The sequence below is a fragment of the Nesoenas mayeri genome (assembly GCF_963082525.1).
Source record: "Nesoenas mayeri genome assembly, chromosome: 10".
Taxonomy (NCBI): Eukaryota; Metazoa; Chordata; class Aves; order Columbiformes; family Columbidae; genus Nesoenas; species Nesoenas mayeri.
This window is the reverse complement of record NC_137560.1, coordinates 10,959,585-10,987,154: the sequence shown is the minus strand read 5'-3', so window position 1 is coordinate 10,987,154 and position 27,570 is coordinate 10,959,585. Positions and strand designations below refer to the sequence as shown.

General features: G+C 45.3%; 1 protein-coding gene across 2 annotated transcripts; it reads left to right on the top strand.

Moving 5' to 3' along the window:
* The first annotated feature begins 10,455 nt into the window (after nt 1–10,455).
* On the top strand, nt 10,456–19,554 carry WNT5A (Wnt family member 5A). 2 transcript variants are annotated; one of them, XM_080350732.1, is made up of 4 exons: nt 10,456–10,550; nt 11,683–11,948; nt 16,795–17,087; nt 18,681–19,554. In XM_080350732.1, the coding sequence occupies exons 1-4, from the start codon at nt 10,471–10,473 to the stop codon at nt 19,137–19,139; spliced, it is 1,098 nt and encodes a 365-aa protein (XP_080206858.1). In that variant the 5' UTR covers nt 10,456–10,470; the 3' UTR covers nt 19,140–19,554. The 2 variants fall into 2 exon arrangements, with proteins under 2 accessions (XP_080206858.1, XP_080206857.1); XM_080350731.1 differs by having other exon boundaries at nt 18,648–19,554.
* The last annotated feature ends 8,016 nt before the right edge of the window (nt 19,555–27,570 follow it).

Sequence of the window (27,570 nt, the reverse complement as noted above, 5' to 3'; positions counted from 1 at the left end):
AGGAAATGATGAATTAGCTAAGGAGTCTTTAAGATAAGTGTCATATAAGGGCTAACCAAGCTCCTTCCTCTTAAACACACCTTACTGATGACAAGTGTGTGTACATATTTTAAAGAAATGCTTAGTGATATTTCAGGTAGGAGCTTCAGACAGCATCCACCTACATTCCTCCTTGAGCTGTGCAGACTGTGAGTATCTAACATTGCCACAATTATAAACTCAAGCTTAATCTTCTAAAATCTTCTCTGAGGCAACAAATGCTTATTCAGGAGTGGACACAGCCTCAGACAACCATACGTGGTCGATACCATGTCAGGAGTGGGTGTCAGACTGATCCATGCTCATGGGAAATCTGTGGTGCCTTTTCCTCTCTTTCTGCATGTAAATTTACACCCATCCATGGTCTGCTGGTTTGCAATCAGTAAAATCTCCTGAGAGTGCTAGTTACCTGTGGGTCATGAGCATGGCACAGCAATCACACCAACACCATGAAAATATGCCAGGCAAAAAATGGGATAAAAAAAGTTTCCTAAGGTAGGAGTACCATTTCATACAGTCCAAGGAGGATGCCGAAAGAAGAGTGGTGATGTATCACCCAGCACCATACGTGCAGCTCCAAACCACATCTCAGGCTGCCTGGGGTGTGTTAGCAGCATGACCAGAGTGCAATGGCTGTCTTCTTATAGGGGGTATCTGTTTAAAGAGCAGAGATCACCCCAGTGTGGTCCTGTACATCTACAGCTGGTGCTGGCCTGCTTCTGCCCTCTCTCCTGCTGCAGCTGGGAACCTGAAGCACACCCACAAGGCAGAGACCTGCTTGGGAGAACGGGTGTGCCAAAGGACTGATACAGGAGTGATACAGGTAGGCTGGGGGAAAAGCTGTTGTCCTGTCCTTTGCTGTTGTCTCCTGTGTGGACCTTCTCTCCAGTTATGGCCTTCCACGCTTCAACTATTCTGTAGCTCTCTGAGGGAGAACTAGGAGACTGTGCTGGTCTGTAGTCAGTGGGACAAAGCTCCATGCCTGGTCATCTCTGGAAAATGAACTCTGTGTATGCCTTTGTGTGTGTGTATTAGAGTTATGTTCAGGCCACTCAGAAGGAACATATAAGAGCTCTCCAGAGTTTATGGGAGGTGCCTTTGGCCTCAGTGAAAGAAGGAACTGGTAGCATTAGGAGAGGGAAAGTACTCTGTTGTTAAGGAGTGGTGGTGGGATTGTTTATTTTTCCTCCCATAAACGTTTTTTTTTAAGGTCCTAATGGAAACAAAGCAAAGTATTATTCCTCTAAAAGCACTATTCTTTAAGTAAACCAGACTCACTACTTGAAACATTCCAATGACATATGGTGGCAGCAGGGGAATGGCCGAGATGTGGATGGGAGAGGTATCACCAAGCTAAAGCCCCACAGCTTGTAGGCAAAAGCACAAGGCGCGAGGAGAGGGACACCTGCCCTGGACAGAGGAGAAAATAGCAAATGCTTCTGGGGGCATGAAGTTATCCCTTTCAAAATTACTTTCAACAACCTTGCTATTCCAGAGATAAAACTAAAAAATGCCAGAAGTTTCCCTTTCATGGTCTCTAATACCACAGAAAGCAGAGGTCTAGGCAGCTTTCCCGTGTTCTGTTGGCTGTGGAGGAGTGATGTCCTCCTTGAACACCTCCTTCAGACACTTGCAGTTGCACCAGCACCTGCTCCTTCAACTCCCTGAGCTCTGTGTGCCAGAGCCAGGGATGGGCACCAGCAACTGCCTGTGGCAGCAGACCTCCTGGAACAGTAAATTAATCATCACCGTGGGGCACCAAAATGCAGCCTTCCCTGCTCTTGTGAGATGACATTTTTTGACCATCTACCACCTGGCTGAGTTCACAGCAGTCAAGCCCCATGCTCCAATAGACATGGCACCAGGTTGGCATCCTGGTTCAACAGCTTTTAGAGTTACTTCTCATTTTTTAAAAAGAATTTTCTCATAGCTTTATTTTTTTCCATGACCCGGCATAGCAGCCCAGTCCAGCACACCATACCCAGCCCAGTGTTGTGCCTGGGCTGTGTTTTGTGCAGTGGCAGCAATGTTTAGTAGACCTCAGTAGGAGGGAATAAAAAGAATCCAGCTGTGTTTTGCACATTACAAATAAAAAGTGAGTCCACAACTGTCTTTCTCCAGCTGATAATGCAGATGAATGCTTAGTGTTTTGAGGGGGCTCTTTGTTATGTACTTCATTACTAGAAATAACAAATTGATATAGTTATCATCAATTCAAATATCAAATGGTATTTTTTTTCTACATACTTTGCAGATTTGTCGATCAGTGTCTTTAGCAGAAACTGTGATACTTCATTACCTGTAAACTTTGCTCTGTTGCCTGCTGCCTCTTATTTGCATCTCACTGCGTCTAAAATACGTCTTTACCTGGTAAAGACAAATGCTAATCTAGACTCTATATTTCTTCCTCTCTAGTAGCTATTGCTACTCCCAAATATCCTGGCTTCTTTTAACATGATGAATTTGGGTTTTAGGGGAGGAAGAGGAATTACAGTACACTCTTTGTCTTCTAGTCTCTTAACTTGAATTGTCCAAGTTTCTTCAGCATTTAGGCTGGAAATATAAAATGATTGTTTTAAAAGGGTGGGAGTTTCTCATGCTATTTCTTGCCTCTAGTAGCTAAAGATATAAGAAAATAACAGTTATTGCAAGAGCTGGTATAAAATCATGATCTTTGGCTTTTCTTTTGTAGTATAGCCATCTTTGGGATTACAGGATTGTCTGTAGAAGAAAGCAACAGCATGTTTTTGGAAAAAAACAAACAAACCAACACCAAACAGCCTTAGGAAAGTGCAAATATGATTCAAGGCAGTCACATCTATGTCCCTTGGAGCTTAAAATAAAAAGTCATCCCTGGAGTAGATGTGCTGGTGGGCAGTGTGCAGGTTACAAGTTCAGAATAACATGACATATTTGATCTGTCAGATGGTCATCCTGGTACTATGTATGGCACTCACCTAAAAAAGCATATATGCAGATACACTACACATAGTAAAACCAAAGCAGCTGCAGATGGCTTATGCCTTCACAAAGGTTCAGTGCGGTATGTGTAATAATTCCTGTACATTCAAATGCCATGATGAACTATTCCTTCGAAAGTTCTGCTTCCCAAACAGGTTCCTCATGATGGAAAACGGTGCCTAACAGCCTCTGACTGCATATTTGCCATTGGCCAAGGTGTAAATATAAGAATCACACAGCACTACACGTTAAAATGAACACACGGGTACAATATTCCAATGTGACTAGTTCTTTGTTAAAATGCATTACCCTGGAGAAAGATGGCAGAAACCCATCTAAAAGACCAGAAATACACTACTTCTGTCTTACAGGGAATTGCAGACTTTCATCTCTAAAATCCTGCAGAGTTTCTGTTTGAGGTTCTGCTGTTCGGACATTCAATAACATCTTTGCATTTCCTATCACATGACTTTGAGAATTTTTTTTTTCCTCCAGGGAACAGCTCGATGTTAGCAGTAAAGCACACCGGATCAACTCCCCGTTAACTTAAGAGCTCCATCACAAGCAAACCTGGAAAACAAAAGCTTGGGCAACACGAATGCCTGTAACATTTGTCAATACTTCTCCCTTCTGCCCCCTCTGGCTTCACCCAGCTGTTTTAAATAGCGAGGAGAAATTAAAATTCTTAAAGCCTTGCAGGATGTTTGGATTTCTGCCCTTTATTTCCACTTCTATGCGCCATGGCTTGAAAATTTGCCCGTGATTTATAAATCCCCTGTTCAGATTTCTTTTTAAAAGCAACGACTAGGGATCCCGACAACACAAATGATCTGGTGTTGGCTTTGCCTCTTGCCAAGCTGCTGCTCAGAGCTCTGCCTGCTTGCCTGCCTGTATTGATCGTCTTGGGCTAGGCGTTTTCCTCTGCCCGATGACATTATGCAATTACATGATGATAAACATCATTCGGGAATACAAATGCGAGAGGTAAACAGTTCGGGGCTCTTTATTAGTTTATTTCAGGCGATCTTTCTTGTTTTACTGCGCAGCTCCTCCCCTTTTTACAGTTTTCTGCTATTCTTTACTAATTCTAGTGATTTGAGAAATGACCTTTAACCCACGCAGTTTGCAGACTCCTAAAGGGGATAATTGAAATGCCACAGTAAACCAAAGGCAATAAAATATTATTTACTAGGCATAAAACTAAGGTTGGTCTTCCTAAAAGGAACGAACAACCCCTTTATTCCTTCTCCCCTCCCCGGACCTGGTGCTAAACCTAATTTATAAATTCCTCACCAGCCGTCCCGAGGAATGAATCCCAGCCCAGGCTGTGAGGATGCTTAATGGACCGGCACCGAGGATACTAGACAGTTAAATAAATCTGCCGGGAGCGATGGTGCAGCCTCAAGCCCCGTCCTGGCAGACAGGTGCCGGCGGGGGCGGGTAGGATCCCGGGCTGACCGCCTGTCCCCGGGACGAGGGGGATTCCGCGCTGCCTTTGCGCATCCCTCGCTCCATTAGGCAGTGCCCACCTTCCCAAGCCGCCCCATCTCTCCCTGCGCACCTGCGGGCCGCGTTGTCCGTTCCTCGGCTCTGGGAGCCGGGTACCCCCTTCTCGGCGGCCTCTCCGGCGCGTCTCCCTCCCGGGGAGGCGGCGGGCGCCGCCCGGCTCGGCGGGGAGCGGTACCACGGGCAGAGCGACAAAAGGGGACGGTCCGGGGGGCGCTGGGCAGAGGGGGGAGCGTTGCGATCGTGGAGGGGAGCTGCTCGGTCAGCGGTCGGGCGAAAGCCTGCAGTGGTCGTGGATACCGGTGGAGGCTGCGCTTACCTGGCGGGCAGCGCCCGTCGGGGCGGGCGAGCTCTTGATCCTAGGGGCATGTGTGCAGCAGCAGCACTCAGCCCGGCCGAGATGTGTCTTTCCCCACGTTGGGCTCTTGAAGGGATTTTATTAGCCCTGGAATGGCTTTGAATGAGTGAATGCATTTATTGATAGCGGAGCTGGTCTCGCAGCCTGTTTGGATTTCCCAGGGCTTCTTCGGTAATGTGCCCCCTCCTCCGCACTCCCTCCTCCCCCCCGTGGACTCGCAGTCGCAGACGAATGCAAGGGAAATAATGCGGAGTTATGGCATGGCTGGGGGAACGCTCCTATTTCCTGTACTTGGGTGCATATGAGACGTGAGAGGTGCAATAAAAAACCTTTGGCTGAGGACTGCAGAGTGGGGAAAGAACTCTGAAGTACAAAGGGTTCGCGAAGCCCTCCTCGCCTGTAGCAGTTGCTGGGTCTTACATGATTTAACCTAAACAGTTTTGTCAATAACTTGCCAAATTTACAGCAGAAAAAAAGACGCTGAAGAAGGAGGACCTCAAACCGTCGAGCCCACTCGGTCCCCCAGCGCTTGGCAAGCGCCACACGCGGCCACCTCTCGTGTCTCGAAGCATGCGATAAACAAGACTTGTCAAGTGAGCCACTCATCAGGAATGCTGCAGCCCCCTCCGGCTCGGCCATGTGCGCCGCACATTGCACGCACATGTATGCGAGGGGGAGCCTCCGCGGGCTCAGCCCAGCAGATCATGGTGTCATCCCGCGCCCCAGGATAACCGGCCGGTAGTGTACGGTGGTGCTGGCGGCACTGGGTAGACTGCGCACCCCCACATACACTCCCCTAGACAGAGTGGGCGCAGTGGACACCACTTTTGCTGCAAGGGTTTGTGTTCACGGGGTCTCACGCCGGGCTTGGCCACCGAGAAGGGTCCGGTGACGGGGGCGCTCAGCTGGGGCGGGCGCACTTCCAGGAACGCGCTGCGGCCGCAGAGCCCGGACGATCCCCGGACGCCCCCCGCCCGCCTTGGGGCTGCACAGGGGTCCCGCTCATTGCCGTACAGCTTTAAAATCCAGCCCAGTCTGCAATAGGTCGGCTCCGGGCGCATGCGCTCCGGAGAAAGTTTTTCAGCTGCCGTTGGCTCTCTAACTTTTTTTTTTTTAAACAGTTTTAAGCAGCGGGGTGAAGAGGAGTGAGGGAGAGACGCGGGGGGATCTGGGCCGGCAGCAGCAGGCGGGGGTAGAGCTCCGAGGGGGAACGGTCGGCGTGCGGCGACGTCTGCTCCGGCTCGCTCTCTCTCGCGCGTAACTTGTTCCCCTGCGCTGGGTGCCTTTGCCAGTGATGGATTGGGGGAGCCACAGCTCCTGAAGCCCCGGACTTCTCCCCTCCCCCTGCCCCTACTCGCCTTGCAGGGTCAGTCGCCCCGTAAGACAGACACACGCGTGCACAACGTCCCCCCTCCCCCCTCCTTGGTTGTGCAGAAACTTCTTTTTCTGTTGGGCTTTTTTTTTTTTTTTTCTCCTTTTTCTTCTCTGTGTAAAATGGAGGGAGCCAGCCTCAGGATCGCTCTGCAGCCGCGGACACCCGGCTCCACACCGCCTAGTCTTTAAGCAAGTGAAGGGGGGCGGGCAGGGGGAGCCCTGCGCCCTCTCGGCTCCACTCATTCCCCCCCCCTTGCCCCGTCCGCGCCGAGACGCGGAGGGGGTGCGCCGGCGGCCCGGACGCTGCCGGGGGCCGGGTGGGATCGCGGGGAGCCCCGCGGCGGCACCACCTGGGCTGGTGGGACGGATCGTCGCCCGCGGCGCTTTCGCTGCCGCTTGTGAAGATTTTTATTTGCTTCCGCACAATCACGCCCACGGGCGCTGTGTGCGTGTGTTGGGTTGGCTTTTTTTTTTTTCCTCCTTCTTCTGGTGGTGGAAAGCCCTAATTACTGCGATTGCTGATGGACCTTGGAAAGAAGGCTACACTGGTGCCCCGCTCCGCAGTCGGACACGCTCAGCCCACGCCGGACAGAGCGACCGCTCGCCCGCCGCCCCCCGCCAGCTCCGCGGATCCCTGCGCTCCCCCGGCAGCCGCCGCCGTCCCGCTGCCTGGGAGGATACTGCCCGGCTCCTGCGATCCAGGATTTTACTTTTGCCTCGCCCTTTCCCCTCCTGCTCTGCTTGGATTACTTGGCTGCTCTCGCTCGGTGATTCCACGGCAATGGAGGTGAGTCCGCGCGGGGCGCGGGCAGCTCCGCGCCGCAGGGGGCTGCCTCCGCGGGTGCGCAGGGTGGGCAGCACCTTGGCGGGGTCCCCGGCTGCGGGACGGCCCTCTCCTCCCCGGGCTGCCACAGGGTGCTCCCACCTCTCCACTCTCACCCACCGCGGAGCTGCTATCCGCTTGGAAAAAGTTCTTTTATTTCCTTTTTTCTTCTCTTTTTAAATTCCCCCCCTGAAGAGAGGCTGCCTGCCGGAGGGACACTTGCTGGGCTTGCCGTGCCCGCCGCGTCCCCGTGCATCTTTCTGGCAGGGGCTCCTACCGCGAGTTTAAAGACATCTTTCCAAACTCCCCAAACTTTCCCGAGGACGATCGCTGTGGAGGACCTCAACGTCGGCGCTAATGGTGGCCTGTACCTTTAAGGAGAGCTGGCTGGGGGCCAGCGGAGGACCCGGAGTCAGCCCCCCCCCCACCCCCACCGTCCCTCCTTTTTAATTTTATTCTAAGTTTCTGGAGATTATCACTCTGCATCTGCAGAGGGTCCCGCCTGGGTCAGAGCGGAGGAGCGCGGCTCCTTGGGGTCCCTCTGGCGCGGCGAGGACTCCATGTTGGAAAGGCTGTTGGCTTTTTGTTGTTTGTTTGTTTTTAATTGTCAATTGTATGCTAAATCGGTTTCGCTCGGAGTGTCACGGAGAGTTCAGTTGGGCTGAGAAGCGAGGCTTTTCCCCGGCTGGAGCTGGCGCGGAGGGAACGACGGAGGTGCGCCTTAAACTCCCCTGGAAAACACTCTCCTCCGTCTCTCCGGTAGCAGAGAGGCTGGGGAACTAGCGAGTGCCTTTCTCTGCAAACGTGAAACCTGGTCCCGCCCGTCCAGAATGGATGTAAAGCCGCAGCGGGGAGCAGGGGGAGGCCGGGGGTTCCCCGCGGAGCTGCTGCGCCTCCCGCGGAGGCCGCCGAGGTTTACAGCCCCCTGGAGCCGGGGCTCTGGATGCCGCCTTCCCGCAGGTAGTGCTCCCAGAAAACCAGATGCCTTCGCAGGCTTTCCAGACACCCCGTGTAAAACGGGATCACAGGCGATCCCGCGGCTGCAGGATCTGTAAAAGCCTCCCTTTTCATCTCAGCAAAGAGCGTGGGCTCCGCATGGGGTGTGTTAAATACCAAAACCCAATCTCAGCGGTCCTACAAAGTTGAACATGGTGCCTCACGCTCCTGATAGCCAGTGCTGCCATGCTGCCGACGAGTGTTTCTTCTTTTTTTTTTGGCGTTTTGTTTTGTTTTTGATGGCAGCTTGTCAGCTGCTGCCTGCAGAAGGGACGGGCTGGAAGGGGCTGGGCCCCAGCCCGCGCCCCCAGGCGCAGGTGCCTCCTCCCGCCTCGCCACGCAGTGCCGTGTCAGGAGGATGAGGAGGGCGATAACAGTGATGATGAGGAGCGGGAGGTGCCGTCGGAGGGGCAGCAGCCGCCTGTCCCCGTCGCCTCGCGCGGCAGTGATGGCTGAGGCCGCCCCCTATTGGGAGCGGAGCGGCACAACTCCCCGGGGGCCGCCGGGTCACAGAGGCTCGGGGGCTTTGGGCCGATGCAGCGCTGGCTGCGGCGCGGCGACGGTCTGGCCTGGGGGGCACCCGGGCCCTTTGAACGGGGCAGAAGGGTTTTGGCCCTGTCGTCCGGGTCTTGCAGCGGGGCCACCGTCCCGCTCCCCGCGGTGCCCCGGCCACCGGTTCCCTCTGCTCCCGGCGAACCCCGGCCGCCCACCCCACCGGGGCAGCTCGGTGTGCCTTGGCCTGGCTGCTGGTCCGGGTAGCTGCGCATCTGTTGAGGTCCCTCTTGGGCAACGGCGTCTCCAGGCTTCTCAAGGCTCGGGCAGTTCCATGACACGTTGTTGGTATTATTATTGTTATTATTTATTATTATTATCAGATGAAAGAAAAAAACCCCAACACATTGGCTCTTGGGTGTCGTAGCGAGCTCCTCGCACACCTTTCTTCGCCTGGCCCCTTGCCTAATGTGTCCTCGGTTTTCCCATCTTTCACGGGATTGACCACATGTAAACCGGACGGGCTCCTCCTGATGCGGGAGACCGGCCCCCGTTCACTCACCCCCAGTAGTAAGGAACCAGGGACTTCCCCCCCGGGCGGGAGGTATTTAACCCGCAGGAGGCGGCCAGGGACGAGAGGAGGCTTCGGTCCTGGCGCTGCAGCCCCTGCGCGGTGGCGGTGAGCGGCGCAGCGCTGCGCACGCTGCCTGCAGCCTCGCCCCGTGTGTGTCCGGGCAGGTTTCGTGTCAGCCCGACTTCCCGCTGCGGCGGTGCGATCGGTCCTCTCCTCCCGACCTTTCGCAAATAGAAATAAATTAGAATTAAGAGCACCTTCAATTCAGCATCAAGGGCTTTCTGAGAATGAATAGGGAGCCCCCAAGTGTCGAAAATGTCTTTTTTTTTTTTTTTTTTTCCTTCCGAGGGGAAAAAAAACCTGTGAATGGCACTGGTTAGCGAGTTAGAGTCCCGTGTGAGGACGCAGACGGTGATAGTGGGACCTGTCGGAGGAAGCGTTTGACTTCCAGGACAGCAGCCTGGTTGTTGCAGGGGCCGTGTCGGGACGTGGAGCTGCTCCTTGTCGCTCCAGATACCGCCTTGGGCTCGTACCGAGCCCGTCGGGGCCCGGGTGCTGTCGTCGGGGCTGCCAGCGCGGATCTCGGGGCTGCCTCAGCGATTGCGGAGAGCGGTCGGCGGTGAAGCACGGAGGCTGCGGCGAGATGGTTTAGGGTGCAGCGGCGAGCGTCTTCCCGGGCCGGCGGAGAAGGGCGAGGACCGGCCACATCGTCTGGGAGCCGTCCGGCCCCGTCGCGGCACCGTCTCCCCCGTGGTACCGGCCTCCCCCTGCCGCCTTCCTGCTCGGGTCTTTTTGCAAATCTGAAGCTTCCTTTAGCCAGCCGGGAACGTTTTGTGTCCACGATACTGGCTCCGGAGCGGGGAGCGATGGGGTAATGCCCGGCCCGGGGCTCGCAGGTCGCCTGTAGTGCCGGGGCAGTGGGGGGGTGACCGGACGGGATGCGGGAATGGGGTCCCCCCTATGTCCGGAGCAGCGGTCCGGTCCCGTCCCGTCGCGGGCGGGGTACGGGGAGCGGCGGGGCCGGGACAGAGGGACAGGCGGGCGCGGGTCGGTGCTGCGGCCGCCCCGGGAAGGCGGTGACCGCGAGGGGGTGGGGGTGCGTGGGTGGGTTTTGCCCGGTGGAGCGGGAGCCGCGACGTGTCTGCGTCTGGCACCAAAGCCTCGGCGGAGAGAAGGACAGGCGAGTCAGAGTAAAGTTAAAAGGAGCCCGGATGCTTCCGTTGTTTAAACTTGAATGCTCGAAAATGGTCTGAGAAGCAATAAACGATTTGATACTTTTTCTCCCCCCTCTAGAAATCCACTGCAGTATTAATCCAAGGAGGTGCTTTGGGGACAGTTGGCAGTACAATGGCTTCTCAGTACCTCATAGTGGCTCTGGCCATTTTCTCCTCTTTTACCCAGGTTGTAATTGAAGCCAGCTCGTGGTGGTAAGCATCTTGTATCGACTTCATTTTAAAACGGGATGTCAAGATTTGCTTGGTTAAATGTCTATTTACTTCTTATTTATTTTGTTTCTGAGAGAGTACCACATGAACGAGACAGCAGGGGAGTAATGTTTTAGTTGTAATATGTTATGTAGTAAAATGAACCATCTCTCAAATAAGTGTAAATGTGCAACATCTCGTGGTGTAAAATTCAGTTTTTTAGAATGCTGTGCAGTAGATTGTCTATGGATTTGATCATCCTTAAATTACTAGAAATGCTTCTCTTTTAAAAGAGTAATTTCAGCTCATTATAAATTTTGCATATATGAGAGAATGCTGATTTACAAGTAAAAACTTAAAGTTTCAGTTTGAATGTTTCTGTAACGTAAATGTTTATTAATACATTTTTGTTACAAAAAAGTACATTTAAATTTATGCTTTAGCAAATTATCAATTTCTCTCTAGTGTATGATGTTGGGAGTTCTTGAAACAGATGTTTCTCTACCATTTCAAGTGATCATTTTTGGATTAATGGACACTTTTAAAGTGAAATGTATGTTGTGAAGAGCACTTTTTAGAATTAAGAAAAAAAAGCTGATTGTGTTTATAGTGAATATACTTCCCTCTGTGTTTTTGTGTGTAGTTTGGAAGAAGCTAGAAGTGATCTCTAGCAAGTTTCTAACTTCTGACTTGTTAAAGGTTTCCCTGTTTATGGTAGAACAGATTGAAAAGTCCACACTTAAATCTAAAACGTATTTTGAAATAAACTGGGGTTTGAGGGTTCTTTTTAAATTTTTGCTTTATTTATTTTCTGGCCTTGCAGTTGTTTGAGGCTTCTGTTGTTTTTACTACATCCATTAAGCTGGGCAAGGACTGCCTAGATGCAAGTCTTCCAAGTCTGCATCTTACTTCAGTCCCTAACGTATGGTGATAGCTACATGGATGGGAAGTAATAACTTCTGTTCTATGCTGTCTTTAAAACAAAAGTTTTATATTTAAGTTTTTTTTTTCCTCACCTGTTAGCAAAACCAGGTGTTGTATACTCATGTACAAGATACAATTCTGTTTGGGATTTAAGACTCTTTTTCTTCCCCCTAATTCTTCTCTTTATTAATCCAAATCTTTCTTTATGCAGGTCTTTAGGGATGAACCCTATGAACCCCATGAACCCTGTTCAGATGTCAGAGGTATATATAATAGGAGCCCAGCCACTATGTAGCCAGCTAGCAGGGCTTTCCCAAGGACAGAAGAAACTCTGCCAGTTGTATCAAGACCATATGCAGTTCATTGGAGAGGGTGCAAAGACGGGCATTAAAGAGTGCCAGTATCAGTTCAGACATAGAAGATGGAATTGCAGCACTGTGGACAACAACTCTGTTTTTGGAAGAGTCATGCAGATAGGTAGGAAGCAACATCTTTATAATTAAACTCTTGTCTAAGGATGTCTATGGCACATACTGTTCTGCACTTGAAACTCTTGCCAGGTTCTTACTGAGTACTGTATACAATCAAGTGTTTTTAAAAGTTGGCAAAGGAGCTGAATTATTTTTAGCTGGAGGTGATTTCCCACCACTGTCCAGCCATATGTCTTGGAAAACAAAGTAGGAATATATATTTGCATATGGGAGTAGAGGAGAAAGGAAAACATGGCCCTGAAATCTCCTTTTAGAAAACCTGAGACAAAATGAAGGCAACCTAAGAGAATTAAAACCAGCAGCATCTTGTAAAATTAAAGATGTCCATGTCTAGTTCCAGAGTTAGCGGCTGCATAATAAATTGCTCTTGGTCTGGAGGTTAACTGAAAATTGCTACTCTGCCTATTAGTGTTTATTGGCAATGCCTTCTTGCTTATTTCCAGGTATGGTAATTTCTTTCTCCTATTGAGAAAGGTAGATTTATGTTAAAAAATAATGTAGCAGGGTAATTTTTATGAAATCAGCTCTATCAGGACAAAATGTGCAGTTGTTCTTGTAACTCACATTTAATGTACTCATCGCTGTTAAGAGAGACATTCCTGTTTAACATCTTGTCACAATTTGGTGGGCACCCAACACTTTCCCTATCAGATCCTCTTTGAAATCTGCTTCTCCAATGCTCACGTGCTGCCCACTTTTCCTGTTGTTTAAGGACCTCATAGTATTTTTAAGTCCTTGACAAAATTTTAACCAGTGCTGCTGAGCTGAGTCTATGGTGAGACCTTCCTCTGGCTTTCCCAAGACAGATTGCTGATTCTGTGTAAGCAACTGAAAAATGCCAATTTTTCTGGGTGACGGTTGTGATCTTTTCTATAGTGATCAGTACACTGACAAACTCAGCAGTGCTTTTTAGTTGGAGATGTAAAGTACAGCTTTCATGTCAGTGTTTTCCTGTCCTACTTAAAAAAAAAAAAGTTTTAAGATCGTACTCAAGCTAGGTTTATCTGTAAATGAGCTAACTCCAGTTAAGGTTGAACGAATACATCAATTCGCATTTGGTCTGAATTTTTGTTGAAAGAAGTTTTTACTTGGAAACTGTCAGACAAATAGAAAAAAATCTATTGCATAAAAGTACCTAATTGGAACAGCTGATTTTTAGATAAATAACCTTCCTTAGGCCTTTTTGTAAGCACAGTATTACCCCCCCACAGAGTTTGTTTTCTTACCCTACCCAAGAACAGGTCTAAAAGCACATGAAAGAAAACTTTTTCTATACACTTTTCTGTCCTAATAATCTAACAAATGTCAGAAAAATATCCAGTTTAAAATGTAGGCCTTTGTCCTTCAGCCCTTATTTATTATCCAAGTAAGTGAAAATTAGCTCAAGGGAATTATCGGTGTGAAGAAATGTACAGGATTGGGCCCATGATTTGTGGTGTCTGTCTCCAGAATAGATGTTTCTGCCCTCCCCAAGTATGATGGATCTATTTAAAGGTGGTTTCTTTCAAGTTAAATAACTTTACTCCACCCTTCTGCTGAATATGACTGTATTAGCTGATGTCTACACAGCAATTCATCATGTAATTAAGCCACTTATTCTAATTGCAGTTGGAAGCAAGGTTAATAGCCATATTCAAGAGTTAAAGATCCTAAAGAGTGTATTCACTGAGAACAAGAAAGGTGTTGTGGGTAACAGTTGTATTATTTCATGCCGACCTTCAGTAACGACGCATTGCTGTTCCCCTGAGTGGAAGGAAAAATGTTCTTTTGGAGCCTGATTCACTTTTATTTCAGCCCGCCATACCCTGGCTTGTCAGGGACTGTCAGATACTCCTTACTCTTACCAGCATAAGAAGAGCACGGTCAGGGTCTGAGCGCACATAGTCTGGGGGGATTTTGTCATCTGAGCTGAAGCCGGCGCTGTCGCTGGCTGTGCACAGGAGAGCGCTGGGCAAAGCACTGACTGACAGCACAGTAATTACCCCAGTGGATAAATGGACAGTCTTTCTTCCAGGATTTATCCTGCAAAGTTAGCTAAAGCTGTACAAATAAACCTAGCATTGGGTTTGGAAACTTGCTCTGTGGCTTATTGAACTGCAAAATTTGAGGGTTTTTGTTCTCTGCTACTCTCCTTTGCTGCTGGTTCCCAGGTCAGGCCGTGGTCCTTGCTGCCTTCCTGCCTTGTGCCATCTCCTGGCTTCGTGGCCGGCCCTGGGCTGGCTGCGCTTGGGCTTTGCAAGCAGCTAAGAGGTGCTAACATAACATAAAATACCTGGACCCTCTCCCAACAGCTCGGTGCTGTTGGGGTCCAGTTTATTCATGCCTGCTGCCTGACGTTGAATGCTTTTAAAATACAAGACAAAGAACATTTTGTATCTTACTTTCAGGTATGAAAAAAATTGTTCTGTTCTTGCAGACTTATTCATATCAAGTGTAAAGCTCAGCGCCTGGCTCTGTGGGTGGCTTCCTATAACGTGTGTATATTGAACAGTTCCATTTCTATGTTTTATATATATGGGAGAGAGGGGACTCAGAAGTGTTTGGAATGTGTGTTTCCTTGCCATGGCTACAATAGAGAGACATGCTGGACTGTGGGAAAAGACATACGTTTGACAACGCAGGAAAGCACAGTTGTGCCTAAAGCCTTAAAAAAGAGAAAAAATTCAGAGTAGCTCATCCGTGTGGAACCATCATTCTTGATGTGTTCCTGGGGTGGATGACTTGAGACAGTGTTGACTTATAACCTGTGGGGACTTGAAGTCTACTTCAGCAGCTAATGCTATTTTATAGTTTGCCTAAAGTTCAAGGAGGAAACTTGCGAGGGCAACTCTCCTTTCTGTACCCCATCTTTTCCTTCGCTTTTCCGCTAAGAGTAAGTTCTTCAAAATATCCTGTAGGGTAACAATGAAAACTAGTAAAAAAAGTCACCTTTATGAGTTTAAATCCCTCAATAAACAGTATAGTTAACCACGTGAAAGCACGAGCTAGCTAAACATGAAAAAGAATAAAATGTAATGGAAGAGGCAAGTCCTGTGGTCCAAAGCAGACCACGTTTCTTTCCTCTAAATCTAGTGGAAATTTTGCTTAAGGAATTGATCCAAAACTGTGTGTTACAGAAGAAACGGGAATGTTAAAATCTCTATGAGGTTTCCCCTGCTATAGTTTGCAATAAATGCAACATAAGTCACTGCATAAAGCCGAACCTTTTTTAACTGAAAAGGCTACTCCTGTAACCCTTTATACCCCTAATTCATCTAAGTACTTCTACAAGCAGGTGTCTATGAGAACAGACCATTGTAAGTAACGGAGCAAAGTGCTTCTGATCTTCCTTAAATGCGATCTTTCCCAACGGAAGAATTCTGATTTTTGCCATTTAAATCCAGGATCTCTTACTAATATCAATTCAGTGGATGACAGCAGTTACATTAACAAAGCTGTTCTGAGCATGGTGTCATCTTAATGTTAAATATGGACCAGACTGCAAATCATTTACTTTCCAGAAGTGCTTGAAAGCTCCTATTAGACTTGACTTATTATGGTAGGTCTTAGACAAAGAGTTTCTGCCTCAAAATTTTGCTACCTAAATACGTATGTCCAAAATGCAACCTCTTAAAGCCCTAATTTTAGAGGGGACCATGCTGTTCCCTAAGAAAACACTTGTAAAATTCAAACCTAGCATGAGCTATTGATTGGACTGAAGATTAGGAATAAAACATAATTCATATAGATTGAAAATTTTAAAAATTATATTTAGTCTATTCTTAGTCACCCTGGAAGTCTTCTGTGGAAAACACCCGGTGGAATGCTGTCTCTTAAGATAAAATGCAAACTTCAAGTGGGCTCTCTGGTGTAAGTTTTGTTGGTTGGTTGGTTGGTTAGTTTGGGTTTTTTTTTGTTTTGTTTGTTTGTTTGTTTGGTTTTTAAAGCTTTTTTAGGTGTAGTTAGAACTTGTGGCATCCTTGGAAAAGCAATAGGGAAAGTCAGGTTCTAAGTAAGGGTGGGGTTAGATACTATCAAGAGGATGGTATTTGCCCATAACTTGTGTTGTGGATATTGTAACTTTTTCTTCTGGAAGTTTGAAACTTGAGATTTTCACTTTCCATTTAAAGGCACCAGATGTAAGAGAAAACCTTCAAGGCCGCCTTGTGCCAAGGTTTTTTTCTTCCCTGTAGCTTGTAAAGATGATTGTCTATGGACTCACTTGCCACATTCACATGAGCTGGAGAGGTGGATACTGAACAGCACAGGTTATGGGTTTTAAAGAGCCTCCCTACAAAAGTGCCTGGCTTACATGTAGGGTGAAAAGTTGTGTGTTATTCTGCTACATGTTTCTTTTGATACCAGGAGGCTTTGTAAAATGCTATAACTTTAAATAAATTGGAACAAGTTGGTTAAGTGCATAAATCAAGTTTGAGAAGTAGTAATTTAAGAACCAGACTTTTAAAAGTTGTATTTAACATATCTTTTTTTTTCTGAAAGACAGGGAGTCTGTTTCCCTTTCTGTCCCTCACACGCAGGCACAGTTGCTTCAGCTCCGCTGGCATCGTGCTCCAGCCCTGATTCACCCCCTGCCCACTCCCTGGTCCAACACCAGCATGCATGAGAAGTGACTCCTGCTCATCAAAAACACCATATGTGCTCTAGTTGGATTAGATTTGCTTGGTTTTTTTGGAGTGAAGACCTTTTGAAGAGCATGGCTCAGGGTTACTCCAGCTTTTAATAGGCAAATGAATTTTGGTAGCTCCTGGGGAGCCTTTGCCTTCCTGGCTCATCGATGGGCAGGGAGTGGTGCTTGTGGGCTCTTCCCTAACACGGCTTATCTTTCTGTGCAGGCAGCCGGGAGACGGCGTTCACCTATGCGGTGAGTGCGGCCGGGGTGGTCAACGCCATGAGCCGAGCCTGCCGGGAGGGCGAGCTCTCCTCCTGCGGCTGCAGCCGGGCAGCACGGCCCAAGGACTTACCCCGGGACTGGCTTTGGGGTGGCTGCGGGGATAACATCGAATACGGATACCGCTTTGCCAAGGAGTTCGTTGATGCCCGAGAGCGAGAGAGAGTTTACCAGAGAGGCTCCTATGAGAGTGCCCGGATCATGATGAACCTGCACAACAACGAGGCTGGGAGACGAGTAAGTGGCTACTGAACAGCACGTCCTTCTGCCCCTGTCTGCGTCCCTGCTTTTGGGGAAAGATGTGCCTTGGTAAGGCACAGGGCAGCACTAGGTGACGAACATCCACTAAGGCTTGTCTCCATTTCGATGCACAAAATAAGAAAATAGCAAATACAGGGTGTAGGCAGGTGGGAACTATATGAATTTGTGTTGCTCCTGGTTGTCTGACAGCCCTGTTGCCTTTGTCATGGGGGACGATTGAGACTGAAGTGTGTTGTGTTCCCCTCCATATTGTATCATTAAAAGTGCCCAGCTCATATGGATTTTCTGTAGAACAGAATTGTATTAGTTTGTATTTCCAACCAGGACAGTGTGCATTGGCGGGAAAAAGGACACGCTGGGTTTCCCAGGCTGGAATCATGCAGCAGGACTGTTCTGACTCTTCTTTTCTTTCCATCCTTCAAGAGGATGTGAAAAGCTCCTCCATATTATTAGAAAACATGGTCTTCTGTGGTTAAACATGTCTTTATGGTTTCTTTAATCTCAAAAATGCCTAAATGAATGGGTGTAAACTTTTCTTTTTTTAATAGTCTGAATATGAAGAGCCAAAGTCATTATTTTCCTAGAGCTTGATGTGCCAGAAATAGTCGGCTGGAGACTTTACACTTGTGTTCTAAGGTGAAGAAGGATGAAAGATAATTGAAAATTAATAGTATTTAAACTTGAGAGGAGGGTGTCTGAAAGCAATGGACAGGCCAATGTACTATTAGCAAGAAGAAAAATGACGCTTTCACAGTTGCTTACAGAGACTCGAGCAGTTTTTTCCTTCCTCAGCCTCATCTTTGCAGTGCCATTTGGCAGCGTTAAGCCTCTCTGTAACTGCTGGGTGGAAGTTGTCTACAGTATCATCTGATGTGTCAGACCCCAGGATTTTTGGGGCAGTGTCAACACTGACTCTTATTTCTATTTGTACAGGGCAAATGACTGATATTTCACTGCCAAAGCTTTGTAAAGAGGATATTGCTATGTAGTTCTGTCCCCCACCCATAGGTGTTTGGGGGTTTCTTCTTGGATGAAGTCTCTCTTGCAGAGCAGTATTTGGGATAGGAGGAGGATGCTGAGCCAAGAGCAGACAATCAGCTGCAGCTGAGCCAGGAGCAAGAGGAATCTTAACTCTTTCCCTAATTGCAGTCTCAAGCAGAGATCAATAGAGAGGGTAACTCAGATAGAAAATAAAGGGATGTTTCACATTTCTCAATGAAACAGCAAAATCCTTTCCTGGCGTGAGAGTGAATTCCTAAAATTTGACTGCAGCCTGACTGATGCTGCTGTCTGGGCTGTGCATGCTGTTGTGGCTGTCTGCACTGGGGAGAGGCTGGCGAGACTATTCCTCTCCTCCTCCTCCCTAACAGGGGTGCTGGGGGTGCATGTGTGTCTGCTCACTTGTTCTTCCTTCCCACCCTATCGCAGGAGGGAGGAGGATGCTAAGGTGAATATTGTGGAGGACCGGGAGGGAATGTGACAAAGCACAGGCACTGAGGGAAATAAATGCTTTCATAGCCATGCTCATCTTTCATCACCCTTTTTGCTTTCTCTCCCTGCCCTCTCCAGACTGTGTATAACCTGGCTGACGTGGCCTGTAAGTGTCATGGTGTCTCTGGTTCCTGTAGCCTGAAGACCTGTTGGCTGCAACTTGCCGATTTCCGCAAGGTAGGCGATGCCCTGAAGGAGAAATACGATAGCGCAGCTGCCATGAAACTCAACAGTCGGGGCAAGCTGGTGCAAGTGAACAGCCGCTTCAATGCACCCACCATCCACGACCTGGTCTACATCGATCCCAGCCCTGACTACTGCGTGCGCAATGAGAGCACTGGCTCCCTGGGCACCCAGGGCCGCCTTTGCAATAAGACCTCGGAGGGCATGGACGGCTGTGAACTCATGTGCTGCGGCCGGGGGTATGACCAGTTCAAGACGGTGCAGCGAGAACGCTGCCACTGCAAGTTCCACTGGTGCTGCTACGTGAAATGCAAGTTGTGCACAGAGATTGTGGACCAATTTGTGTGCAAATAGGGGACGGATAAGGTGGGAGGAACTGCAGCCACCTGCCAGCAAGGAGTGCAGGCCCCTCTCCCTTTCCACAGGACTATCTCCACTTTATTTATAGAGTACAATGAGTTGTCATCTTTTTTTTTTTTTTTTAAAAAAAAAAAAGGGGGGAGGGGGGAGGAAAAAAAAAAAACAAGAAAGAAAAAAGAAAAATATAAAAGTTGCAAAGAGAAGTGCCTGGAAACCCTCTCTGTGTCCATCCCAGAACTGTGTGCGGCTTGTATTTTTGGCAATAATGGGGAGAACCTGAGAATATTTATTTTACGAAGTAAAAAAAAAAAAGACTTTTCTTAAAAGCAATAGGGTAGTTCCAGGGCAAAATCCAACATATCTTAATTTAGTCCCATGGGACGTAATACATGTGCAGTAAGTAGGCAGAGCAACCTTGTAATGTGCTTTGGATGTTAGAACCATCCTTATGGATGTGAAGAACACACAGACCTACCCATGACTTTTAGTTTCAGACACTAGAAGTTATCACAACAGGGTATATAAAACTGTTCAGTACATTTAGGGCTCTGTAAATAATGGGTATATTCATCACAAAGTGTGGTGTCTCTTGCATATCTGAATGTGCCTGCTTAATGTCATCGGAGGGTAAAGAGCAAAGGATCATAAAGGCTTCAACTGCGCTATTCCGGAGTTGCCATGTCTGGTTCCAGAACCTAACAAAACAAAAACAAAAATTAAAAAAAAGAAAAAAAGAAAAAAAAAGAAAAAATCTGCCTTGACAAATAATAAAAGTAATATTTAAGGCAGAATTTGGCCTTATTAGCTAATTGTGACATTGGAGTGGCTCGTCCTGTGGAGCGGTACTTCACTGCTGCCGAGTGTGGTTGGCGGCCAAGGTGCAGCCTTCGTCGGGTGCTGTAGCCGGGTGGAGGGAGCTGCAATGCTTGCAAACAGCTTCGGTCTCCCAGCCTGGAAAGCCCATAGAAATAGAATACCCCAAATTCGAAAATGCCTTAAAAATGGTGTAATAGCTGGCTGTCTTTCAAAACACAGCTTGACAAATAACTCCTCTAATTTTATGTGAGAAAATAAATCATTAGATATCCACCCTTGGAATGATTGGTTGGTTTGGTTTTTTGGTTGTTTTTTTTTTTTTTTTTCAGATTTTGGGAATGCTTTCACTCAAGGAGACAATAATTTCATATTTTAATAACATTAACTATTATAGTTCAATGAAATGTTGCAGCAATACCAAATTTATCATCCTATGTCTATAATACACATGCTTTAGATAATATATTGCAGATATATGCTACAACTGTTCAGACTATACTTGAGCAGTTACATATATATGGGAGAACTGTGGTCTGTTGGTGTCTGATATTTCAAAGCTTTTTGTACATATATATTTTAATGATTTAAGAAATAATAAAATGTCTAAATTACAGGGGCAGTTCACCCCCGTTATCTTTTTCAGATCTCTTCAGGTTTTTAGATTGATTCTAACCTTTTGGTGGTTTTTATTTTTTTAATTATTTTTTAAAAGCTTTTATCATTCAAAAGTTTTAGGTATTATCACAAAGAAGTAAACCTCTCCCCAGCTTTAGGACTTTCTTGGGTGGTTGGTAGAGGTCGCACCATGCACTTGATTTGATACAGGTTCGGAGATCGTTTCTATTCCACTCTCACATTCAGGGCATTATTGATCATTGCTGAAAGGAGACATCTTGCAACTCTAAAATTTGCTGCATTTGGCCCTTGCTTTTAATTTTTTTAAAATGGAAATTGTTATTTGTTGAACAACATGTGTTCCCCCCAATGCTGTGTAGTTACACAGGATTTCATCACTGGTTCAGATGCCTCTTTCCAACTCAGTCCCATCCAACAGGTTAAAGAAAATGGTTTTGCAAATACCAAGTGAAGAAAATCTTTTCACTTTAGCCTAGTTGTACTAAAGCCTTAACTTTTCACGAGCCTTTAAGCTGTACCGTTAAGTTCGTCTTGATCATTTATCATCTTCTTAAATGGCGCTTTATTGCTCTTAATTTATTGTACAAGGACATATTTACCCCTCATCTTCAGATGTTTGCAAAGAATATCATTAAAATAAGAAAAATAAATAAAGCACTAATTCATTGAATATGTCACTGGTTTTTATTGTACAAAAACCATGGTCTTTTTTCATTTGCTGAATCTCCTATTGTTCTTTTTTAGTGACTTTTGTCTGAGCAGAACTGAATCTCTTGATCCTAGCTATTAAAACACTATTTAATGTAAAATATTTGACTTGTCATTCAGATATGTAAATCTTCTATGTCCTTTCCTCTGTTCTGTACATTTAATGTACATATTTCTGTCTTGCGTGATTTGTATATTTCACTGGTTTAAAAAAAAAAAAAAAGAAAGGATTATGCCATAATGGAAGATAGACTATAAAAATAAAACTTTGGTTGTATATTGGGAAGTGGTTTTAATTATCTTTCAGAGGAGAGTTTGTTAAAACAATGAATGGAGTTGATTTTAAAATTTACTACGTGGTAAAACAGGGAAGTGATTGTTCGCCAAACATACAAAGTACATCTTGAAGTTTTATTTCTGTATTAACAAGGCATACAGATATAACTACTTCTTAAATAGAAGGAAATAAAAACCCAAGATCCCATCTCAAATCCCTGCGGCTGAACCAGAAAGCATTTTAGAGATGGGTAAGTACTTAATTGGCGATGGATAAGGACCTGGGTTAATGTTCTTTGTGTACATATGGTTTCCAGGGCTGTTTGTAAGTGATTCTGAGACAGCAGGGCCTGATCTGTGACCAGCTTCCTCCAGTAACCCTGGGGATGACAGCCGGATTCTCATGTGAGCAAAAGTTTCCAACACAAAAAGTTGTCGGTGCCGGGTTGGATGCAGTTTGGGTTGCATGTGCAGTCGCTGCGTGTGGTTCCCCCACCGTCAGTCTGCACCTGGGCTGCAAGGTGGCAGCTCACCAGTGTTTCCTTAGACTTCTCGCCCAGAAACTGAGCATGGGTGGAGGGAAGAGTCCTTAAAAAAAAAAAAAAGAAAAAGAAAAAAGGCAAAGTATGATGAACTATTAGTAGTAATGAAGTAAAGCAGAAAATTAAAATTAGCGTAAAAAACCAAGCCTTCTGTGCTGAAAGTGGCTTTTCTTTGAACTGATTTCCTGGGTAAGTCACCTTTTTTTTTCTGCTATGAAGAGCATGAGGAATCAGTGGCCTTTCTCTACCTGTCTTCTACTTTTTTTTCTTTTTTCTTTTTTCTCAAGGATAACCTTCTAACATATCGAAACTCCTTCTGGCTGCCAAGAATCTATTATCCCACAAACCAGTAGACCAACATCGTGTGTTTAAAATAGCAATTCTGGGCAAATGCAACGTTCTGTGGTCCTATTACTGACATCTGGTTCAGTTTTCCTTCACTTATATATTGACCAGTATTCTTTATTGCAAAAACACAGCCCCTATTTAGGAAAGTCAGCATTTTTTTTGACTGGATTGTATTCAAGCTCTTCCCAATAACAGAAAAGTTACCAAAAAATTTCTTTATTGGCAGCAGTAAATATCTGTATTCAAAATAGTCATTATGGGCTCAGATACAAGAGAATTGTTTTTAATTTTCAGCAAAGTTTATCTGCGTAATTTTGTTAAAAAGCTGTTATCCCCTGCTTCTGCATTTTGTATTTTCAGTAATCTCTTCAAATCTTTGTGTTCAGTTATGGCTTTGCCAATACTGATTTTCACCATGTTTTCGCAAAATATTTAAGCCGCAGGTGTTAGCAGGAAAGTATACCAGGAGCAGGGAAGAAACCTGAAGAAGTGAATGGTAGCTTCACGTCAAGCCCTGCGTGCAGAAAACAAGCTAAAATTCCTCTTTTTTTAGGGATGTGTTTTATAGAACAATCTTATGAAGATGATACAAAACTTTTAGAAATTGATACTAAAGCTGACAGAAAGCCTGCTCTTCTTTGGTTAAGGAATCTTGAGAAACAATGTCTAAACCATTAGGATATTCATTGTAAAATGCTGGTTTTGCTGAATCAGCAAAGACTTCTGTCTTTTTTCTTCTGGACTATATGCTAGAAGAAACTATCAATAGAGGAAAAATAAAGCTCTCTTAAAAAACCAGATAAATATATTTATTAATGTATAGCCTATGTATGTACTTGCTGACTGTGGTAATCTTAAAATTGCTTATCTATTATTGAAGTCAGTTTGGAAGGCAGGCCAGATCTTTTCTTTCAGTCTTCAAACTGTATTTAAAATCTTCAACAGGGAAAAAAAAAAGAAAAGAAGAAAAAAAAAAAAAGAGAACTTTCTCCCCTTCTGCAGGCTCTGATATGTCTGTTTATGTTGCAGGAGCATAAATGAACCACATAGCATTGTGAGGGGTTTATACATTAAATTTTGCTTTTTTAAAAGGTGTGATTAAAAAAATCCAATCTGTCTCATGCTTTACTCTTACATGAGGTTGCGTGTGTGCATTTGTATATACTCTGCTGGTATTTTCCAACTGTGTTGGCCAAATTCTGCTTTTAGTTATGGTTAGGCATCTCTCCTGACTTTGGTGGTGTCATATGAGCCTGACATTTTTCGACCAGACGTGAAGGCCCCCCTTGCTCAAAGAGAATGCATATGAAATACATCAGCCTTTCTTCTACTGGCTGGTTATTTAAACATGGGTAACTGAATTATTGTGAAACAAATTCTGAGGCTGCAGCTGCAAAAGCAGTAACACAGTATATTCATAGTGATGTTTCTACGCTATACCTCCTAATTTCCCAGTTGATTTCTAGTGCAGACAGAAAGTCTAGAATGCATGTAGTATGTTCCTCATAATATATTTTATAAATGTAAAATAATTATTTGTCAATTACTGTTTCTATTATAGAGATAAAAGTAGGTATTTTGGGCTCTCATGATTTTTTGAAGGCCTCTTACCTTTGGCTTTATTGCATGTTGCTGCCTAGAAGCGTCATTGAGTGGTGTGATGTGACATTGCTTTTGGTAGCGTCTCTAAGAGCTGGGCTGTGCAGTATGAATATTGGTACACTGTGTGCTTTTATAGCCAATGTTGGTTTATGTTGTGTTGTCTTTCCCAGCGGTCCCGCTTTCTCAAATGGTAATTGAACAGCAGCAGTCAAAATACTCAGTTGATAGAGAACCCCTGGACACTCCATGGGTAGTTATTCAAACACTTTCTGAACCAGTTTGACCCATTGCTGATTTATTCCAGATCCATTGAGAGGAATTTAAAAAATGCAAACTGTAGTGTAGGGTTCATAGTGTGGTTCACAGTTCTTTTTAGGTTTGCTTTGTTTTTATAAAGCAACCCATTCCAAAGTGCAATTATTTTAAAGTTTTTGTTTGTTTGTTTGTTTTTGGTTTTTTTTTTTTTTGGAAAGTCCTTCTCTGGGAGGCATACCCTGAGCAAAGGAAATGGTCTCTGCAATACAAGATGATAGTCTCTGTGCAGTCCCTTCAGTGACTCCCAGGTGAGAGGTGCCATGGTGAACACCACTTTCAGAAAGCACCCACTTCCCAAGGTGTCCTCCTGTGTCTCGCCAGCAGTTAATTAGCAGCAGCTGCAGCTCGTCAGTCATTACAAAGTTGGCTGCTGCTTTCTGCCGCTTCTTTCTACTACAAAAGGAAGCTTGTTTCCTTGGTAGGTTTTCTTGTTGTTTTTCATAAAAAGAACTGCATCATTCCACAGCTTTTCTCAAGTATGGGCTGCGATTTACTTACCGTGATTGTTGATTTCAGAAGAGGTAATGCTCAGTATGCAAACAGTTTTAGCACCTCTCAAGTATCTCTTTGCTTTGTGAATCGGCAGCCTTGGAGGAATAAAGAGAGCAAACTTGAACTGGCCATTACTTGGAGCTGGGAAGTAGAGGTCACTAATGCTGTAAAATGCTGTTCAGCTGTATTTTTGTGCTTTCCCAGTGTGAAAAAGAAAGTTGTTATTCAGCTAGATGTGAACTAATAAACATCTGAAGAAAATGGGGAAAAGACCAGGTTATGGTGTGCAAATACATTGATTTTGTTAGCAGTCTTCATTGGTGCTGATTGACATTCATATAAAACAGAGGATCTTTATGTTTTCAGGACAAAAGTATTCCCATAATACTTTCTACTTACGTAGTACATTTGTGGGCAAAGAGCCTGTAAGCAAATGAAGTTTGAGGACTTAATGAACTAGAAGTAAAACCATAAGCAAAGAAACAGCTCCAAAAATCCACTATAAAGAAAATGAATAGTGGAAGATATGTCAAACAAATACTTTTTTAAGAGTTAGTGTTACTAGTTCTCAAGCAGGCAAATGGTTACTTCTGTCAAAAATATACGTTGTCCATTTTAAGTGACACCGCCATTTGATTTATACACGTACAACTAGACAAATGCCAATGATAGTAATCTGGGAGCAACTCCTTGGTAGTTATGTGCGTTATATGGAATGCTTACTAGTTATGACCTCTCGCAATCCTCAGTATGTGTAACGACATGCTTCTACCTGAAAATAGGTGATAAGATTTTTTAAAAGCTTTGTAGAAGTATTATGATTTGCATTGCATTATAGATAACAATTTATTTTTTTCTACAGCCTCCTAATATATATGGGAATCTGATTGGCTGATAAAGATTATGGGAGGTGGTGCAACACCTTGGCATAAGCAGCAGCTGTGCACAGCCTAGGGAATGTGAGCTGAAAGTTTCTTCATCCTGATCTTGTGTCCTATAACAAGGCAGTCTGTATCGATCCTGCATGACAGATACTTTGGAAAAGACCAATAGGAGGACTTCTCGAATGGAGAACATAATTCACTCCAAGTAAGTACAAGGTCTGATGTACTAGCATTGCCATGTCATTTACATGCAATATATTTTTCTATTAAAACATGTCAAATTCTAAGATCTTTACTCAAATGTAAGGTCTTTATTATAGCAGATTACATCTGGCTTCATTAGAGCTTATTCTGCTTTTAATAGGAACTGAATATGTCCCTTGTTTTTACATTCCAGTGGATTTTGTTGCTACCTTGTTAAGATTCGAACCCTGTCTTCAGGATTTGGCTGAGTGAAATGATAGTCATTGTGGAGGATTTTATGGATAATATATCACATTCTTCTTTTTTTTTTTTTTTTCTTTTTTGGAAGGGACGATATACGCCTTTTCTGGAGGGCATTTTTATCATAGAATCTGCTTTGATTTGTAATGTAGTTTCTGATCCTCTCTGTGGTTAGAGAATATGTGGAAACATCTATGCCTTGTGCAGACTTTGTCATCTGTCATGTCTTATTGTCCTTCTTCATGGTGTATATTTTGAACACTTTAAGTTACTATGGCTTTACTGTTTTAAAGCCTGACTATTGAAAGCAGAGGTCTTGTTAAGACCCCTGGCCTGTGGACCTTACCATAGGAGAACTTTGCCAAGTTTAGTGGAACTACTTGGCACAAATAGGAGTGGCAAAACTTACCCATTCACATGAGGATCCAGCTTGGCTCTACGTTTAAAAAAATCTAGGCCAGCAAGATTAGGAAAATATGTGTTTTATTCACATTATTCTCATGAAGAACTGAAGACATCTATCCTCCATGTCTAGGTGAACTTCTGGAAGGAATAAAAGACCAGTGTCAAATGGTAGCCAACTCTTTCCCACTATGTCATGATCCTAATGTACTTTTAGTATACTTTGAGATCCTCAGGCTATGTTGATCTGCTAGATGATTATATAATGCTCCAGGACACCTGTGTAAATAGCAAACAGAGAGGCTTTTTATAGATACTAGATCTCAGATAAGTGGCTCTAAAAAGTAATATTGGATCCCAGCTGTAAAACCCTGCTATACATACCATGTATTTCTGGTTGTTTGTTTATTAAGAGAAGTACAGAAGCTGTTCTTCATAACATAATTTTTGTAAGGCTTACATGTGTAAATATTAAATTTGCAAATATTAAATGGAGAAGCATTAGAGAAATTACTAAACAAATAGCTTCACATTCCTCATTCCTGATTCTGAAGCCGATTTCCTTAAATGTTGCTCCACTAACATTCAAATCTGTGTGCTGTTTAAGCCTCAGAGAGGAACCATGCAATCTCTCAGCCCTGGCCCTCTCTGGGTGTAGATCTCAATCCATGATCTTTAATGGTAACAGATGTTTGCTGGAATCCTCCTCAGGGCGTTGATGTTCTGGGTCAGGAGCTTGTGGTGCTAATCAAAGCACCCTGTCCATCAGTTCTGCCAGTGCCCACTGAGGATCTGGCCTCCGGCAGGGACCGTGTTTTTCAGGGCGGTGATTCTGGTGTAGGATTCCCCAGGGACAAAAATCAGTAGGAACTCTCCCATCTCAGTGCCATCCCGCAGTAAAAATGTTCTGGTATGATTAACTTGGTTTGTGATAATGAGAATGGACTAGAATCTGGAGGG